Source organism: Dromaius novaehollandiae, chromosome 11, assembly GCF_036370855.1.
Source record: "Dromaius novaehollandiae isolate bDroNov1 chromosome 11, bDroNov1.hap1, whole genome shotgun sequence".
NCBI classification, from domain to species: domain Eukaryota; kingdom Metazoa; phylum Chordata; class Aves; order Casuariiformes; family Dromaiidae; genus Dromaius; species Dromaius novaehollandiae.
In genome coordinates, this window is record NC_088108.1 from 10,688,383 (window position 1) to 10,708,532 (window position 20,150).

At 43.3% G+C, this 20,150-nt stretch overlaps 1 protein-coding gene across 5 annotated transcripts in view; it reads right to left on the minus strand.

Annotated features, from left to right (window-relative positions):
* Positions 1-20,150, minus strand: part of PASD1 (PAS domain containing repressor 1) — a 57,282-nt gene that overhangs the window by 18,113 nt on the left and 19,019 nt on the right. For 2 of the 5 annotated variants that reach the window (XM_064518232.1, XM_064518231.1), the window contains exons 2-11: positions 15,440-15,531; positions 13,783-13,839; positions 12,191-12,345; positions 10,857-10,948; positions 8,958-9,047; positions 6,800-6,920; positions 5,493-5,606; positions 4,454-4,572; positions 3,515-3,597; positions 325-431 (exon numbers count right to left, since the gene is read on the minus strand). In XM_064518232.1, coding sequence (XP_064374302.1) covers positions 325-431; positions 3,515-3,597; positions 4,454-4,572; positions 5,493-5,606; positions 6,800-6,920; positions 8,958-9,047; positions 10,857-10,948; positions 12,191-12,345; positions 13,783-13,814 — 913 coding nt within the window. In that variant the 5' untranslated portion in view covers positions 13,815-13,839; positions 15,440-15,531. Of the gene's footprint in view, positions 1-324; positions 432-3,514; positions 3,598-4,453; positions 4,573-5,492; positions 5,607-6,799; positions 6,921-8,957; positions 9,048-10,856; positions 10,949-12,190; positions 12,346-13,782; positions 13,840-14,609; positions 14,670-15,439; positions 15,532-20,150 lie in introns of those variants that run through there. The other 3 variants (XM_064518234.1, XM_064518233.1, XM_064518236.1) reach the window with 3 other exon arrangements.

Sequence of the window (20,150 nt, forward strand, 5' to 3'; positions counted from 1 at the left end):
CCCAGGGATCACGGCTGCTCCCATAAGCTCGGGCAGAGGGTGGAAAGTTCTGACTGCCCATTCATTAATCTAATTTCACTTCCAGGCACCTGTTCAAACAGGATACCTGCCAATCTGGGAAACCTGCACAGACAGTTCCTGATCTGCGTGAATTCCACAGGGATTCTACTTCCCGGTGAAGCATCAGCTAAGATAATCTTCTACAGGAGGAGAGAATTCCCTTTCTCCCCAGAAAAGGATGCTTTTTGTGATGACGGTAAAAGGTTTTGCACAAGTGAAAAACAAGACCAAAGTCAGGCACGCTGCAGAAGGAGAGGAACTCACAGTGTTCATGGCACCTAGCAAGAAGCTCCAGGTCATCTGCGTGGTAGTAGTCATACCCTGACGTTCCCAGGACCTCAAAGGGTAGGTATCCTATGATAGGTGGAGCCCTAGAAGGGAAGCAAAGAGCAGGTAGTAAACAGAAAACCTGATACTGTGACTTCATGGTAGACATTTTGCGATACTAGCAATCAAAACAATCTCCTACAGTTACTTGGCAGGGAAACTGGGAGTGGATATTGACCTTTTCATACCCAAGCAAAAACCAACACAGGAGATGTAAAAATTGAGCAAATGTAAAAATTGAGCAAATGAAAAGGTGTCTGTTTATTGTTTCATAGCCTATTCATTATGTGGGTGTAGAGAAAGGCATGCACGTATGCAAGTGACTCAATCCATTAAGCATGCTCGTTAGACATGTAGCTTGAGAAACGCTATGGATGTTCGCGTGCGTATTAAACTGGAGCTTGAGTAAAATTATCCAGTAGGTTGGGAGTAAATGTCATCTGAGTAGTAAACGCACAAGAAAGAATAAGTGGGAAGCCACAATGTGTGTCAGGACCTGCTTAGGTGAAAGAGAAAGTAATTGTTTCCATGGAAAAGCTTGGGAAACGCAAACCAGAAAAAATGTTTCTAGGCTGGCAGTAAAGAAAATAGGTATGGGGCTAATTTTAAGGACTGTTATTTTTCTGGCAGGTAGAGAAGGAACCTAGGAAGTATGGAGATGCCCGGGGGAAATGACTTCTCTGACTGTTCTGCTATCAAGTCTAGATCTAGGCAAAATTTAAGATTTTTTTTTTAATTGTTTTTTTTAATCTGCACTCTTGGAGTCTGAGCAATCTCCTAAAACTTGCCCGGCATAATGACTTATCTGGAAGAACCAGTCTTCCACACTCTCAAATCTCTTCAAACAGAGAGCACTTAATGCACAGTGGTCTCTACCACAATACAGTCTTATTTATTCAAATAGCTTTGTATAGAGCACTGTGTTCCTTTTCTTCATGTGACCCAGATTTCTGTTAATGATGATAATATGTGTATTTATTAATGTGTTTTTCCTTCTGTCTCTTTAGCCAAATGTGCCAATGTCTCTTGGGTCTTTAATGACATGCTTATCTTCATGACAATAATGTCTTTCAGATGCACATCAGATAAGTATTTTAAGTTGATCAGGAAAGTACTATGCTTTCATGATTTTCACCAAGACTCTTTAAATTAGAATGTAACCACAAAATGCTTCTAATCTGTCATTTGACAAGGACCTGGCTTGCTTGTGCAACAGTCTGAAAGCGTCTTGGTAGTTCGACTTCCAGCCTGCAACTGGCTGTGCAAGGGGGACTGCACTGTCTTCTCAGAGCTTCTTGAGTACAGGACTGGTGACTGTCTAAAGCCTGAAGGACGGGACTTTAAACCAACAACATCCTAGTGCAAGAAATGCAGGATAAGACCTTGAGATCTTTAAATATATGAAGGGAAAATAAGGAGAGGACCACAGGACAGAACAGAAATAGATCATTATCCAGGTTCACAGGTTTTCTTCCTTAACACATGCCTATATGCAGATTCTGAATGCAGATTTTTCCTAGTTTTCTAATAGTTATCCGGAAACGTACAGTGCTTTCTGCACCATTTATCATCACTCCACTTTATATCATTGTCATATATATTAGTTTAACGGCTGAAGGCCGGGCTCCAACCAATGCTGGGTACCCACTGCTCCCACGACTGCACCCCTCTCAGCACCAGGCCACGTGAGCTGACGTACGTAAACAAGGAACAGCAAAATATTCAACAACATTTCACAGTGTGCTAGAGACCCTGAGGCCTGTACTGGATAGAGGTTTGAATGAATGATTGAATGAGACAACCCACATGATTCCTTTCTCATTCTCGGGCCTGTGCTCACCGCTTGCATCCGGTGCTGTCACAAACTCTGGCTCAGCATCTACATTAACTTAATTTACTCTCGGTAACTGTGGTTTCCTCACCGGGGATATCAGAGGGACTGGAGTGGCTGCAAGCACCTGATAGCAGAGAGACTTCTCTCTGAGTCATAACCCAGATTCATCAAAAGATTCTTTGATATGTTTTAGCAAAGCTCTTACTTGCTTGATTTACAGGAGCTGCTGGGGACACTGCCCTTTGGAAAACCAGCTCATTTATTTAGACAGAGAAATAAGGGATTTAGGAATCTAACATTAATCACCTGCTTTTGAGAATGTGGGTTATTGGATAGACCAATTAATGGAAAGCAAAGTTACTCCAACAAGATCTAGATGACATGCATAGTATGCAGACTATCCCAAACCACAGAGCATTAACTGTTAGGCTTTCGCATAGACAGTTCTGCATTTCAAGGTATGATACACGGAAAACACATCTTGCCTAATACATGAATGCAAGTTCTATTTATATTTTCTCTCTCTCTTTCTTGTACTAAAAGTGAAGTTGATGTTTAGTTTATTTTTCCCCCACAATAAGGCTTATTTTGTACTCTTCTCTTCTAGTGATGACTACCTTTGCAGGACTTGTACTCTGCAAAGACAATTGCTGCTGTGCTCTGTGGGATAATGGAAAGGATGGGATTTTGCATTGTGTTCATGTATACACGGAAGCAAAAGAGCAAGTGAAAACCTCCAGCTTCTTTTGAAAAACATGAATTCTATACTAATGACCTCAGTAAACTGATTCCAGTCTGTTTCATTCCCCAAGCCCTATCCTAGCCTGTGATACTCTATTTAGTCAAAAATAAGTCTGTAATTAAACCATCTATTCCTCTGCATTTTCACTTTTTATGAATTCCAGCATTTACCAAGGTGAAAATCAAAAGTTTATTGATACAGTGAAAAATTTAGAAAAATTCTTGGAACATGTAGATGGAAAACAGAGGAACTAAACCAACAGAGGGAACAGGACACACACTGCTCAGTTTCAGTAACTTAATATCTCAGTGAAGTTGGACATTTTCCTAGACATTTTCCCCTCACTTTACATGGTTTCTTAGTTGCCTAAAACATGAAAGAGGGCAAAGTCTTTCAGGAGGCCTGATAAGTAAGTGCAGAGTATTATTAGTTAAGTAGTCTAATTTAATTAGAGCTATTCCACACGGGATGTCAGGCAATAGCTACACAGCATTTTCTATTTTTAAGCTACAGTTTGTTCATTCTTCATTGACAAAAACCAAATCTCTTACCTGTGGTCCAAGAATAAAAACTTCCATTCCAAACTATGCCTTGAAGTAAATTCTTCACATGGCTCTTCAACATTGCAGAGCTCCTGCAAAACAGTTGGCACATTCAGATATTTAATTCTGTGAAATGACAAAAGGAGCCCTCTGTTAAGACCAAGAATGCACCAACTCAGTATAGTAAACTCCAGCAAAATAAAGAGATTTAAAAACACCTGATTCTTTTCCTCTAAGGAATATGCAAGCCTTGTCTTATACATGCATGAACTGATGAAAAGTGCCTAAATAATTTACCCTGGGCTGAGTCACTTTCAGAGCTAGGATAAACAGCCTAAGGGCCTCATCTTGCAGTCTGCAGGCAAAATTCCCCCTGACTTTTTTTTAAATATTGGGAACTGAAGATGGATGCCAGCAGCAGGTTCCAGCTTCAAACCAAGCTCGCTAATGCTCTGTCAAGTAAGAAACATCTACAGTTGTTATCACTGTTGCTATTGCACTGTCCACAGGACACTTAAAGAGCAGAAAAAAGGGGTCCATGAAATATGATGTTGAGGGTTTAAAGATATGAGTGGCTTTCTTGCACAAGGGAGCAGTGCAATGTATTTCTTTAGGGGCTGCAACTTTTCAGGTGGTTTGGCTGGTCATCTTTATTGGTACTTGCTGAGCTTGCTGCTCTGAAATGTCCCATCACCCAACCACCTCTTTGCAAATGCAACTCCTATTTTTCCTCATTCCTAGTTATGCTCAGTACACAGCAGTGTCCTCATTCATTTACAAATCCTCAGCACAAACAGTTTACACTGCCAAGTATACTCTTTGAGAGGCTCCTGCAACATGGCTCCTCTTGCAACAGCAGTGAACATCGCTTGTGGTAAAAGTACCACGCTCTTGAACTGAGTGCTGATTTCCAGAATAAAAGGGAAGATGAAATCTGAGAGCTCTCACCTTTAAGAACTGCGGTGTGACAAGACGAACAGTTGCTACGAGGCAAATCTGCTCCTCCGTGGCTGACCTGAAAGCTCGTGCAATAGCTGACTCAAAGCCATTACAGGAGGGTGTAGGCACTAGACACAACCGGATACGTTTATTTAAAAAGAAGACGACATTTCTTTTCATGTTAAGACAGGTACAATGACTGACAAAACCCAAGTAATGAATTCCTTCAACCCACAGTTTGATGCCACAGTGGTACACGCCAAGGTCAATGAAAGCACGACCCTTTAGGCTCCAAGTTGCATGTGTGTAACCACCTCCCCTGGCTTGCAGGAAAGCTTTATGAGACAGCTCTCATCAGCTGGGAACGTGCACCTACAGCCTCCTTGCTGGGATGTCTGTAAGCAGGCTGGAGGACTGTGATGCAGACAGCTGATTTTTAGGGTGGAGGGCTTTGCAATATTTTTGTTATTTTCCTGTGTATGTTTTGCAAGTGTCCCATTAAAACCACAGACTGAGGATCAAGAATATATAGGAAGAACTTCTGATACCATTTTTCTGCCCTGAACATTCTTCTCAACACAAAGTAAGACAGCTTACACTGGATGTTAGAAGGTGTGATAAAGAGGTCGGAGCAAGGAAATAGCACCTTTTTTGCAACCCAACATTTGCAAGATTCAAGATTTTACAGGTTTCTCAAACTCTTTCGTTTTTAAGAAGTGCCATTTCATTGCCACAAGTGAAACAGAATATTTAATTTCACTGGTTATTTGAATAAATAGACTGCTTTAAAATTGGCAGTGGGTCAAATGCAGGATTGGTCCTGCATCACCTCTTTAATTAGAGCACTCCGAAGATTGCACTCTTCTGACCAGCAGCTTCCCCAGCACTTCTATATGAAAAACATCTCTAACATATCTGCAGCACATTCCATTCCTGCTGATTAGGGGTCATTTTCAGTTGAAACAAGGCCTTTATGCGGCTACGGATAACGACACAATTTAAAGGAGAGAGGAAGAGGTAAATTACGTAGGCTGGAGCAGAAACTTACCATGAGTAAAATATTTAAAATCCACTACAAATTTCACATATTCATATGTCAGGGGTTCATTTGGATCTAAGCTGCCTCTTGCTAAATGGCAGCAAAACTCTATTTGTTTTTCCACTGAAATGAGAGAAAGAGAGGGAGACACAAACAATTTTACTAGAAGTCTGCACTTTAGCACACTCAACATATCTAATCTCTGGAGGTTTTTATACCAACCCTGCCACTGTGGTATCTGAGCACATTCTGCTGGGATGTTCTTGATAGCCATAAGTAAATACACATCTACTAGGAGAAATGATCACCTGCTTTTGCTTAAGGAAGTGTATTCTCATCCCTTCTCTGTGGCTTTATAGTTACCCTGCTGCGCTGGCCTGAAGCCCTGGCCGTGCTGACGCCAGCGGCATTTGCCCCGGCCTCCAGCACGGGCAGGATTTCATGCAAAGCCGCGAAGTGACATTGAAATGCTCTGTTCCGGCAGCGCTCAGCAGGACCCTGAGCCAAAGGGCACCAAAGTCACTCTAAGTCCTGCCATCAGCTACGGCAGGCAGCGCGCCAAGCCCTTTTGCGTTTTACGGCTGAAGTATGAGCTCCCTGGATCAGCCCGGGCAATCTGCAGCCAGGGGAACTGCCCCCGCGGAGGGAGCCAGCGCCGGGGGCTGCGCAGGCTTCCCGCGAGGGTGCGAAGGAGGGAGCGCGGCCGGGCCCCAGCGGCCCCAGGAAGGGGAGGGCGAGAGGGCAGCAGGGCGTTCTGCCAGCGGGGGCTGGCGAAGATGTGGTTTCACGCTCTGGTGCGGCGATGTGCTCTGGGGAGAACGGTGGAGGAAGGCACATTTCAGGAGTGGGGCAGCAGCCGGCAGTGGAGACCTGGACCCAGATTTCAGCCAGGAAGGCCGGTGTTTAAATTACACTACCCTGAGATACATGAGTGTCCTAAGGAACGAAGGGTCTGCCAGAACTCTGCAGGTTTCCTCCTATCTCCTTTCTTCCCCCAAGCTCCCCACTCCTCTCACAGGCTGGGTCCAGCATCCCACCCAGGGAGAAATATCTGATGTGGGGCAACTTTGCTCTGCCCTACAATGCAAAGCAAACAGTCAAATAAAGGCTGTCCAAATCAAAGGTCAAGTACTGGGAGCATATAGGAACATTAGATGATGTGCTGCATTAGAAACCCGACATATTAAAAGAGAGTTTAACAAAACAGAAATGGCAGGCAGGAGAATTCAAGAGCTGCAGAGCACTGTGCAGACTCCCCTTGGGAGCTGTTTGTCTTTGGCAAATTTCCGTGATAGCCAGACAAGAGAAGAGCTTACCGTTCAGAAAATCAGCTGCAACAGGATCCGTCATGAGCACGTGTGGAGAAAGGAGCTTGTACACTTCACTCTGCTCCCGCTCAGGCAGAAAGTTTAATATATTTTGGTCCACCAAATCTGACTGATACAAAAGAATGCTTTGTCATGTTCAACAGTACAGCTTTCCACAATCACACGTGTTTTCATCCCACAGCAGAACACAAATGCTGCCCATCTAGCACAGATGCTTAACACAAGAAAGCCACACTAGAAAGTGTTGCTTTAAAAACAGGACTCTCTTCGAGGTGACATACAGCATTCCCATACTTAAGAAGGAACTTGAAAAGTCACACTCTGTCTGCAAATGGATCTAGGGCAGGACATAACCCATAGGTTATTTTTACCCTTGGATAGCTACCTATTTGCAAAAGGCCAAATGGGTTCCAGAGGTTGCCTTGCAGTTACAGACAAACAAGCTGGAGAAGAAACCCTGACACCACAGGAATAGAACAGGATATGAAATATCATTTCAGAATGAAAACTTATAACATTTCCTTTTGAAAACATGAGACAGAAGTGGGGGAGCTCTTTCTCCATCCTCCATTTGTGTTCTAGATGAACTTCTGGCTAAATCAACTTGACTTGCCAAGCAGCTCAAAACTTTGGGGCTGTGACAGCACGAGAATTAGAAAGCTGATAAACCCACACATCCTGACCAAGATGGTTCTACCAAAGGGTCAGCACGTATCTGTTACTTTACAGCCTAGGACATCCAGTCAGGTTAATTGTGTGTTCAAATTCGTCCTCACACACCATCATCTATGCCTCATGCTTGGCACCAGGTAAAAGCAAAAGTGTTCTTGAGGGGCTAGCAGAAACTTCTGTATGCAACAACTAACTGACTTCCAGAAATTCTCCCAGGAAAACCTTATGCCCCGTATTTGTTACTAACAACTGTGGCCTCAAAGTAGCAAAACCTAATGTGATTGAAAGGGCATAGATTTAGTCCTGAAATCACCTTTAAATTATCTGAGAAGTGCTTCAGCAAGTACAGATTTCATAAGCATGAGATTTCCCATGTACTTGATGGGATAAACACCACCCAGAACCTTCTTCAGATGCGCAGTCAAGTGAAGAGCTATGACTACAGTGATTTTGCATAGATTTTTTTAGCTAACTCACAGACCCTGCGAGAGAATCTGTTATTCACAGGAGCTGAGCTACTCCCTAAGGGTTTGTCGGTGTATTCCCCACCCACAGTCAGTTGTCTCTGCCATGACATTCATACCATGGCTGATGTCAAACACAACAGAGTGGAAACAGTCATGCGAGGGGACTGCCATTTGTGGCAGCCCTTTCCATAGAGTGACGTCACCCTGCGGGTCCCTTGCTGAAGCTTTGCACAGCCAGAAAGTCCGCACAGAATAATGGTAAAGCCTTGTGCTACAATTGTGTTGCAATATGTATTAACCAAGGATCTAGTGTTATCGATCCTTAGGTAAAATATGATTTAAAGGGTAACAGACTGGTGCAAGCACCAGTTAAACTGCATTTCCTGTTCATGCACGTACATTAAGCTGGCCAGTGCACTTGAATCCTACAGCTTTGAAAAAAACGTTTCTTTTGCAGAGCCCAATTCTCAGCCCATGGAAAGCAATGGCATTTTTGGCAGGCTTGGGGCCAGATGTGCCTGGGAGGCATGGCACTGCCAGGGTGCTGCTGATCCGGCCTGGCTTCCCGTGGGATGCTGATCGGGCACCTGGGAGGGGGAAGATGTGAAACGCATCTACCCCAGCTGAATCATCTGCACTTGCTATTTTAAGAAAAAGCAGCAGCTTGAACCGGCTCTGAAGCGCTTGCCCTGGATGGCTGCAGCCCACTGCTGGGCGCGTGACACAGGTCCCTCTCGACCCCAGCCTGCATGGGACAGGAACTAAGGCTCAGGGAGAGAGAACTGGCTTTCTAATTCTCATGCTGTCACAGCCCCAAAGTTCGCTTCCAGAGGTCCACAGCTTGGGCCCCAACACATCACCAGAGAGCAGACATTACACGGTACTAAATCTTTTCATGTGGGTTGTTGCCTCTTTGGTTGGACAAAACCAAGCCCCATCTTTGCAATAACAGGGCTGCGTTAAGGCAGGAGGAATACTGTTCAATATATTGCGTTGTCAGAACTTACCGGTAAGTGTCCAAGCAGAGACGAGACACTGTCAGATACATAAATAATAATCCCATCAGTGGTAAGAGCAATGAGAAATCCATCTAATGCCTAACGATAAAAGGCAGGCCAAAAGAAAAAAAAAAGAATTATGGTAGGGAACAACTTAGAATATAATACAGTAGGCTAATTATTTCAGAGGCGATGCCTCTAACAGCCTAAAACCAGCATAAATCAATTATGGTAATGATGGTTCAATATGGAAAAATAAAAATGACACATGATGTCTAATTCCACATTCTTTTAAGATTCTTCTTTTCTCATTAATATTAAATTTACTTGCACTTTGCATCCAGTCAGTATTTATTTAACATGAAGCAAGATACTGGTTGCTAAATTTTCTACACCCACACAATCCTGGTGACTTCAATCATTTCATTATGTATTCTGAATTACACAATAATTAACTAATTCAGTGCGTATGGAGATGCTAGGTATCATCATGGCAAACCCAGCATGACGGATGGATGGATGGACGGAAGGACGGACGGATGAATGGAAAACTAGAAACAGACAAACTACACAATGCTGTATTTTTAGCAATTTGTGGCTATCGTGGGTGAGATTTAAAGCATTATTTATTTTGTTTAAAGCATTCATTTGCTAGGCTAGTGATATGACAATTTTAAATTTTGTTTTGTATTTCCTTTCTTATTCTCAATGGTTTCTGGCCTGGATTTGAAGTTCTTTATCCCTATTTAAGTCACTGAGTATGTATTCTTCTTTGAGTGTTTTTCCTATTCTTTGCAACAGCTTCTTATACCACTGATCTAGTCTCTATTCCTATTCTTTTGCGATGGTTATCAGGATGTGGGATGTTTATTTCTGGTCAGCACAGCACAGGAAGCCAGCTCTTCTGGAGACAGCACAAGGGTGCTCTACAGCTTGGTCTATGGGGAGCCAAGGATGCCGAGCAGAGGTAGCGCTCACCATCTTCCCCAACAGCCAGTTATGCCCCACCTCAGCGTTGCTCTCTGCCTTAGCTGAAAATAAACTCTCTCAGAACAGATGAGCTTTTGACTTTAAGTAAACTGGTCAATGGCCTAATATAGTCCAACAAACTGACAGTTATTAAAGGGTTGTCTCCCCCAGTAACTTCTCGGGGGGGATTTGTTTTGATTCAGCTGGAACAAACCAGCTTGTCTGGTGAGAGAAATTCCCAGAAAGACTGAACAGACTTTTCCAGGGAGGTGAGTCATGACATCCTGATGAAAAGGAACAACTAAGACACTGCAGCACCTCCCGGCTCAGCCCAGCATCCACCCTTATCCTGGTGGGGCAGAGTGACAGCTGCCTACACAGGACAGGAGAGCTCCTAGGCACAGGAGCAGCACAAAATCCAAGCTGCGTCTTTAAGAACGGCTTGGGAAAATGCAGGCTCTTCAACAAAGCACAGGGATGTTTTTAGATCAGACAAGTGTTTTCATAGGTGAGAGTATCAGAGCTGTTCTGCTGAATACATGTGAAAGCAATGCAAGTAAAAGATGCTAATGGGATGTGGGAGGAAGAGAGCTGCTCTGTTTTTTTCAGGTCCTTTCAAGTTTTTGCTAATACTACCAGTTTTAGTGGCTGTTCTGAGAAGGGCAGTTCTGTTTTTCCTCTCTCATCAGGCCAAATCTGGGCAAAACTGATTTTCATTCCTAAATTAAAGGCTATTTATCTTTAAGGGGAAGCAACCATCTTTTTAACTCTACATCTGCAAAGCATTCAGCACAACAGTGCTCTCAAACAGTTTTGGATTATATGTGCCAGCACAGTAGAAATCATTAACATCGGGACCTACAGGTGAAAGGAGCTATATGTCTGAACTACTGAACTGATTAGTTCTCACTGATCTATGCAGCTTTAATTTCTTCTTACCTCTAACATCAACTGAGTGAATTCCTCGTTGCTAAGAAATGAAGGCTTCCAGTCTTGTCTAATCTCACAGGCTTCTGTCTGTGCTGTGATTTCTTAAAGAGAAAACATCAAAAAAGCAACATGACTCATGTTAGTTGGAGAATTTTTTTTCATTTTCAAGTAACATGAGACTTCTTTTAAGAGGCTTTCAGAAGAATCATCCTGAGATCATTCCCTGTACAAAGCCTTCCCATAGGCAACAGTCATTTTTCATGCCATCATGATACAAATGCCATTAGAAATCAAGAAAAGAAAAAGGAGACATTTTGGGCGGTCTGAAGAAATCATTCAAAAATGAAGATTAATGGGCTAATTTCAGAGTAAGCTCAGCACAGCCACTGAGGCTCCCAGCTGGCACCACTGACAGCAGGAAGGGTCCTCAACTCTGCCACTTCGCATGAGTCCACAGGCAGCAACACAGGCTGCCTTCTGCCATCTCCCAGCCCAGGATACCCTGGGAGTGTAGAGAAACACCTTTCTCCACGAGTTTGTGATGCCTGGTGTTCCTCCACTCCTCTTCTCTCATGCCTGTTTGAGAGTCCACAGCACATGGCAGGTGGACCCAGGAGGCACCTGGTGCTCCTCTCCACGAGTCCTCTAGGGAAACAGGGAAGTGGCATTCGGGGACTGGTGTGGCTGGCAGAGAAGAGGAGACCATGGAGAAATGATTTCAGTTCAGCACAGCTTGTGAACCTACCTCTTCCACAGCCAAGGGAAAGGACAATAAGCGAGGAGGAAGGGGATGGAAGCTGTGAAAGGCAAAATGCCCTGAAAACTGGGAATGTACAGAGGGAGAGATTACAGACAGAGATCTAACAGGCCCAGGGGCAGTAGGATGGTGACAGAGGACTGGGCAAGGGAACATGAGGAAGAGAGAGTTGTGGAAAAGCAAGCTACAGAGTAGAGCAGACAGTGACAAGGTAATATCAAAGTATCCAGGAATAGAAAACAGGGCAGGGCATACAGGAAAAGGAGAACAAAACATAGCAGGAGATGCAGAGGTCAGTGAGGGAAATGGAGTGATGTCATTGAATTAAAAAACATACAGTACTGAATCTTTTCAAGTATATCCTTGTTTAACCAATCAGCAATGTATTCAAACCTAGCAAATTTCCTGAGGCTAACTGCTATGCCTTTTTCTGCCCCTTGCTTAGTGTCCATGTCATCTATGGAGGTTTTAGATGCTTGGGCAAAACAGCATTCATCTTCTGAGCAAAACTCAGCTGCTGGCCAGATGCAGAGCCAATGCCTTTGACACAGGGAGGTTCGGGAGTGGGCCCACCACTCTCCAGTACCTTTCTGCTTCTGTAAGAAGTCGATGGTCCTCTGCAGGATTGTGGACTTGTCCATCTTGAGAGGGTGCCCATGGCCTTGCAGCATTGTGCAAAGCTCTTTAATGAGGACATTGAACTGGTCTCTCCTTTTCTTCTCAGATTTGTTGCGTGATGCCCTGGGTGACGGAAACACAAATGTCACTAAGTAAAACGAAGGACCTAGAGCTTGAGTCAGTGAGGACTAAGGGAGCCTGTTTCAGCAAAACACTTCAAATGTTAATATCCAAAGTCTGCTTGGATGCTCATTTGTTTAAAACCACATTTGAACTTAAGTGCTTTGCTGATGCTTACAGCCTTGCAACAGGACTGAACTCACAAACAGCAAGGCTATCTGGAGGTAACAAACATGACATTTATTTAAGGAAGACCATATCTTCACATACATTTCAGTGGCAGTTCTCATTTGTTTGTTCATTTCAAAAGTGGTGGTAACTACATGAAGGTGTTATGGGTCAAATTTCTCCAATAAGAGAAGCCCTGGCTTCTATGTGCTTGCAGCTTGCCCACACCATTTTTATGAGGTGTTTTTTTCTTTTTCTTTTTTTTTTTTTTTTTGCAGTTAGGGCACACAGATGTAGCGGCCAAGAAAAGAGGGATGCCTTATTTCCTGAATTCTACTCACAAAAGTAGCTTATACACACAGGATGCTGTGTGGGGACAACTGCGGAATAGAGCCAAGCACGTACTCTTATAGCTGCTTTTCAAAATCTGGAGTGGTAGTAGTGTCATATATGAAACTGGGAAAGTTAAGAGTCTGGCTGTGGAAACCACAGACTGATTTCCAACTTGCATTAATACAATTTAATAATGTTTTATTAGGGTTTTCCCCTCCATTAAAAACAATAAAGGAGAAAGCCAATCTATTCAGCTTCTTCCAAAATGTTCTTTCCAGTGCTCATATCAGAGGTAAGCTTATTTTCACACAAACTCTTCCAGTAGTAATTAATTTTTTACAAGCATATTCATGATGATACATGCTTCCTGTGATCTAGATCAAGTGTGGTATGCAGAAACCATTTCCATTCATATTCAGATTGGCATTTGGAGGTTCTCAGCTTCAGCTCTTATGTTCATACCCATTTCTGTCTTGGCACGAATGTAGAAAGACTAATTAGAATTGAACCAAATGCTTCTCTGAAGGCAGACTAACTCATACCCTTGCTAAAGCAGGGCTGTCCTCTAAGTTTCGCAGGGAACTCTACCCCAGGTGGGCAGTGCTGCATGATGTCAATAAAATGACATGTTGGGAATATGGCATCAGGATAATAAACAGGCACTAGATAATCAGGGATTTTGAGGGCCAGACAATGTAATCTAGCAACCCCCGCGTCAATTAACCTGTCACGGGATGGTCAAATACACTATGAGAAGCTTGAAAACGGTGACAGAAATATGCTTTTTTTTGGTCTGCTATACAAAGTGTGTAAACTAAATGGGAGCTTTGCCTCTGACATCTCTGGTCCCAACTAGTTTTTATGCACCAGACAACACAGCATTTGCAATTGCACCCTGGGAGAGCTTCCACCCTCTGTGCCCTGTAGACCCATTCCTACCTCTTTGCCCTGTCCTTCTCATCTTCATCCATCAGTTCGTCTACACAACACAGGGCTCTGGAAGGAAAAGACAGCAGTACTTACTGAGACATATTCTCTGATTTTGTTGAGGATGCCAGAATTCAACCCTGCGGAGCTTACTGCTTTGTACATCATGACGTCCCAGATGTTTTTAATCTTCCCTTTCCCTAACCTCCGATCCTTTACACAGTTTCTTGTTTTTTCTTTCTGCACCAGGTAATGAGGCTTGAGAAGTGAAACCTTTGCTAAAAGCCGAAATATACAGCTTCAGTAAGTGTGATTTTACAGGGAAAGAGATAAGAGCCGGTAACCCCTCTGCTGCCTTTGCACTCCCGTCTGTATTTCCGACACAGCCACACGCAAGCCCAGCCGCTGCCTGATGCGGCCAGGGGAGCACCATGGATGGGCAAAATCTGCACAAAATTCTGCGCAGGAAATAGCAGCTACTCTGCAACTGTGATTTCATTCTCTGCTCTGTGCCAGATACTACTGCGCTTGATCCTGTTTTGGGAAATGAACCAGGCTGTTGGATTTCATTGCAGTGGTTAAACAGTATCTGAGATTTCTTTCCCAGTGGAAGAGCACAGGAGGACATAGGAAACTGTGCTGATTCCAAGAAGGATTAGTATTAGGCAACAACAGGGTACCATCAGAAGATTTGAGAGAACATACGATAGATGGATTCATCCAAAGCCCACTGTAGGCAATCACTGCTGCTTATCCCACCGGCCTTTAAACACACCATCCAAACTGCAGCCTGCCACTGGGATTCATACCCAAGACTTCAAACTAAAACTGTTCCTCACCTGGCATTATCCAGGGAAAGGAAGGGAATGAGACTTGGCTTCCCTGTGGCCTGTATGTCCCTACACCAAAAAAAAAAAAAAGTCATTCTGGGCTGCTGTCTTTATTTACGCTAACTGTTCATGCAGCACAGGTAAGGAGAACAGTTTGCAACAACACTTCCCAAGAGATACACGGTACTCTCAAGCCCCATGAAATGATGGAAAATCAGACATGATGAGGGTAATTTCTTAACTGGTAGTTTGCTTTCTGTGACTCAGATTAGCTAAGTCAGCGGGACAGGGAGTCATGTTCCAGATGTGCCAACGGGGCAGACATAGGCAAGCTGGCCGCCACCACTCCACAGCCTTCACTGCCCAGAGGCCACAGTGCTGGGCTGCAGCCCACCTCAGACAGCTCCAAAGTGGCTGGAGATCACATCCGTCCCTGGCTTCAGCATCCATCAGTCTTCATCGCTAGTGAATACTTTCACTGGTAAAACCTTCCCACCACACTCAGTGCCCGAGGAACACTCCTCGTGGGGTAGATGCAAGTATTTTTCCGTGCTTTGAGACTACTCCAAGCCCAAACAACTAGACGGCTATGAAAATAACATGAAATAGAAGTACCCACAACTGACAGGAAATTAAAGATACCACTCATAATAAAGCAACAAAATTTTACCCTCATTTCCCTGCTTCAGGGTGAGGATCTCCCTCCCTGCAGAACAGCTGGGCAGAGGAAAACTGAATGAAATGATTTCTTTTGTCTCGAAAGGTGAATATACACCACAGACAGGGAGTGGTTCTCACTGCCTGAGTCATTGAAAGCAAAGAGCCAAATTAGGAATTACCTGTTCTACTCCTCAGATTCATCAGTCCAGACTGACTGAGTGGGATTAGCACTTCTTATCACCATATAAATAGAGACGGAGAAAAATTAGTCCTGGAAGGAAAAGCAAATCCAGTTAAAACACAATTGCAGACAAGACTTAGCCTAGAGAGCTGCAATCACTCCAGGCTGAAAAAATCTACCACAGTAAATTAGAAACAGGTTCAAGTATAACTGGTAGAAGCTCAGCAAAGCCTTCAGGACCTGAAGAGCTGGGACAATATTCTGGGATTCTTGATTTTGTTAGCACCATTTACTCCACTGGACTTGCAGAAGAAGCCAGGCAATGCTCAACTGAGCTCCCGTTTCCAAAAAATAACGTGGCGTGGTAGTGCAGAAGAATGGCCCTGCTAGCTTGGGGTCACCAAGAATCAATGAGTCCCTTCCAATGACAATTGACCTGATATGTATGTTATGAAAAGCAGTGAGTATATTCCATACTTGATCTATCCAATCTTGTGATGAAAAGTCTCCTTCAGGATGAATATGATCACCTAGAGCCAGTGCAAACCACATATAAGCACCTAAGGATGGATTTAGGACCTCACTAAGGTTTGCTACTGACATGACATGAGCGTTTCCTTTTTGATTACTATTTGAACAGCTACTAATGGACACTCAGAATGCCACATAAATTTGAAGATTTTAATGATTTTAATTATCCCAAACACTTAATTTTTCTTGCATTGCTTCTTTTTCTATAGCTAATGCTTATTGTTCCTCAGTTATCCATCTCTGTCACATTCTCTCTTTTTTCTGTGATCCCTTTGACTGTACACACCCCGTAGTGTGCACCTCTGGAACCGCAGCTGTCGAAACTTGTTTTGATTCAAACAACCAAGGTGTTCATGACTGAGAGTAATATCTTCAACAACAGCCAAGTGTTGGGTTTGCAAATGTAATCAACTTTCAATGCAGTTTCAGTGACCTGCTGGCTTTGAGCCCCAGGTTCATTACCTGCTTTTCTTATCATTAGCTTTGTTATCATTAGCTTTCAGAACCAGCTCAAGACACTGCAAAAAGCTTGTGACACTACCAATAACAAAATGTTTGTAAATATGGGGGACAAACAAACATATCTACATTTCTAATATTTTATAGGACTAGCAAAAGTTTTTCCATTTCTCAGATGAGTGAAAACCCCACAAGTGGAAGGAAACAACAAGGCAGCTAAAGAACTGCTGGAGGATATACCGATCAAGGAGGCATATTGGAAAGGGCAGATAGGAAAGATACGGGAATTGCCAATGTAGGACCACTGCTAAACATCATGAGTAACACAGATGCAGTCCAATGGTACAGAAAGAGTGCTTTGTAGGGGCGGTTTACATGAGTTAGATGAGACAGCAGGCCACATTCCTGCTCATTACAGCTAATTGCAATTGTCAGTCCATTTGCTCAAAAATTTATCTCAGATAATCTGTAATATGGTGGTTATAAACTCTAATATGGAAGTTACATGTAAGGGGCTTGAAAGCACTGAAACGACAGAAGTACAAGAGTATGAAATACTTAACGTGTTCCAGTAGTAAGTGGTTCAGTAAAAAGCGCAGCTGAGATTAAGTGATCATTTTCAGTTTGGAACACGAACTTCCAGGGAAAAGCTTACGCAACAACTGATATCCCCAGTGAAACAGCAACTAAAAACAACACCTACGTAACAAGTTTAAATATGGTGGACCTGCTTGCTTCTGTTTTCACAGCAGTCTTATGCCAGTCAAATTACAAGCATCGATCCTAGTTCAAAAGCTAAGATCTTATTTCTTATCCTATTGACCTAAAATAGAACTGAAATTCTTATCTTAGTCACAGTCGCTCATCAGTTGGTCCTATTTTTTTCAAAACTATATAGTTGTTTCTCTTCTCAAAGCACAAGCAACCCAGAATTCTGCTCAGTCTTAATAACTTCAGAGTTATTTTCATAAAGAAAATGTTTTTTTCAAAGCAATGAGTTAACGTGGAAATAAGACAAAGGGATCCACTGCAATTTTCAGAGAACATTTTTTTATGCAGGCTTAAGTATATAAAAATTCAGCCAAACAAAAGGACTCTTCCTGTGTTTTGAGTGCAAAGGTTTACACAGAAATCTCCATCTTGTCCCACAGTGTACAGCCTGACCGACTGAAGACCGTCTCCCACCTGAAACCCTCAGGAAGCCCGACAGGTTCTCTGCCTTGTACACACGACTGTCCTCCCAACCAGCCTGACTGCGAGGCAGGACGTTGAGAAAGGCTTTTTTGGCACCGAGTGAGACAACAGTCCTGTTAATGCTTACCAAGGCTAAACCAGCAAGCGGAGCCCTGATTCTGCAGCCTCTGAGAGCAGCTGTCGCTGCCCACGGCAGCGGGGATGGCGGGAGCTGCCGGGGCAGGGGGACAGGGCTGCCCAGGTCTGCCCCAGTGGGACACCTCCAGTGACCTCGAGACGTCCTCACTCAACAACAGACGTGGGCGCTCAAACAGAATAAACGGCCATAAAACAGTTTGCAGACCCAAACACACTGAGCAGCTTTTGCATGATACAGCAGGATGGTGAGCTATAAAAAGTCGTAGCAGAAGACACCTAAGGACAAAATATTCTTAACTGGATTAAGCACTTCAGGACCACATTTAGCTAAGTGCTTTTTGTCTTGTTATGAGCTGGAGCTAAATATAGTAACCCGAATACTTAAGAATAGTTTCATAAGGGTTGTATACACTCCTCAGCAAGATAAGGCACTTAGCACTATTGAGAGCAGTATGTCTGCATGTTAAGAGTATTTTAAATAGCTACAGACAGAATCTCTTTGACCTTAACTGTATTAACCAGAGGGATCAAAATTTATTTATTGCCTACTGAAAATCCTCTCCTGCAACACTTGGAGAGGATTCCTGAACTCTGCCAGCAGGTAAGGAGGGAGGACGCTCGTCAATGCTGCTAGCATCTTTTTTTCACCCCACCTACATTAGGTGATGACCCGTTTTCCCATAGAGAAATGCATATATGTCACTGCTTAATGCCCTTAATGTGGAGGGGAAAGATTCTTTCTGCCCTGGTACAGGGAGAGCCTCAAAAAACGCTCAGAGCATTTCCAGCACAAGTTATATTTTAGACTTTTCAAATATCATAGTATTTGAAGTCGTTTCCAGGGTTACAGAAAGGGTAATGGAGTACGACAGCCTTAACAAGACAAATGGACTTCTCAGAAACACATCTAATAGTTAAAGTGCTGTTTCATGCTACCTGCAATAGTCTGGTACAATTATTCCTGAAGAGAGAGTGAGAGAGAAAGTGAGAGATTCTTTTAAAAAAACCTCTGTTTTGCAGAATTGCCTGAATTCATGCGCTATCTAAAACTGCAGTCTTCAGACAACAGAAAATGTTTATTTATATAACTCCTGTTAATGGAACACTACATTAGTAAGAACTATTCCCCAAAACCCAACAGCTCCTATGAATGCTTCATTACATCCTTAATTTAAATTATGAAATTATATCATTGAAGGCAAGGTAAAGATCACTTCATAAATCCAGTGCTGGAGAGATTTCTTCATGATCAGTGGCAAGATAAAGCTTTTATCGTTCACCTAAAAATGGGCCCTCACTAATTTCATCGTTTTTCCAATTACATCGATTGGTCTAATTAGAAATATTTTCTCTGCCTAAAAACTCTGCTGTGTCTGTATTTAACTGTTCATAAAACTTTGGACTTGAATAACGTGTGGCAGTTGGGGATTCTTTAGCTCTATACTGTAGGAAATCTTTTAATTATGGAAATGTGCTGTGCTAATAACTCCCACAGATTTTACATGTAATGAATTCAGCAGAGAGCCCTCAATTACAAGATGAAGCATTTTGTAGCACAATATAGCCATAAATAAGAGAGTTAATGCATTCTCCAGCAATATGATTTATATGTCAATATGCCGATGTTTCATTCTTCCTGAGGCAATAGGAGGGCATGCCTGTAGTTGACAGCTAAACAGCTGATTTAATTTTTAAAAGGCAGAATTTAACCTTTTCAGTAAATTGTTACTGATTCAATTATAACATGCTAATGCGAGTGACATTTGCCAAGCAAACGGCGCCCCAGAATCGCGATGGGTGCTGGGCGCCGGGCGCCGGATGCAGTCGCCCCTCGGTTGAGGTACTGGAGCACCAAACTAAGGAACGAGCTCACCCCCGGCCCCGGGAGGGATGTTTCGGAAAGTCCCGGTGCTGCAGCCGCGAGCAGCGGTGGGACCAGCCCGGCTCTCCCGCAGCAGCGCCCCGCCGCAGCCGCTTCCCCAGCCCGCGCGGCGGCACCGCGCTAATGCAAAGCTACTGCCGCTGCCGCAACTGCTGCATCTCGACGCACTCCCCGAGCCACCGTTTATTGAGCTCTAAATTTAGCTTGTTACCTGTGACAGATTTATGACTACATTCCTTCTAGCGGTAACAGCTCCAGACAGAAGCTAAGAGGTGCCCAAAGAAAATGGATTATACAAACAATTACACCATAAAAAGGCTGTATCAGAACACTGTGATTCAGCACAGAAATGAAATGAAAGATACAGGCATGAACAATGGTGGTTTTTTTTTTTTTTTTTTAAACCAGGGATATGCTGTTGTCTGACAAAAGGAAAGGAGAAAAAGATTAAAAAAAATAAGAGACATTTGAAAAGAAAAGATGATTACTGGAACATTTTGTTCTC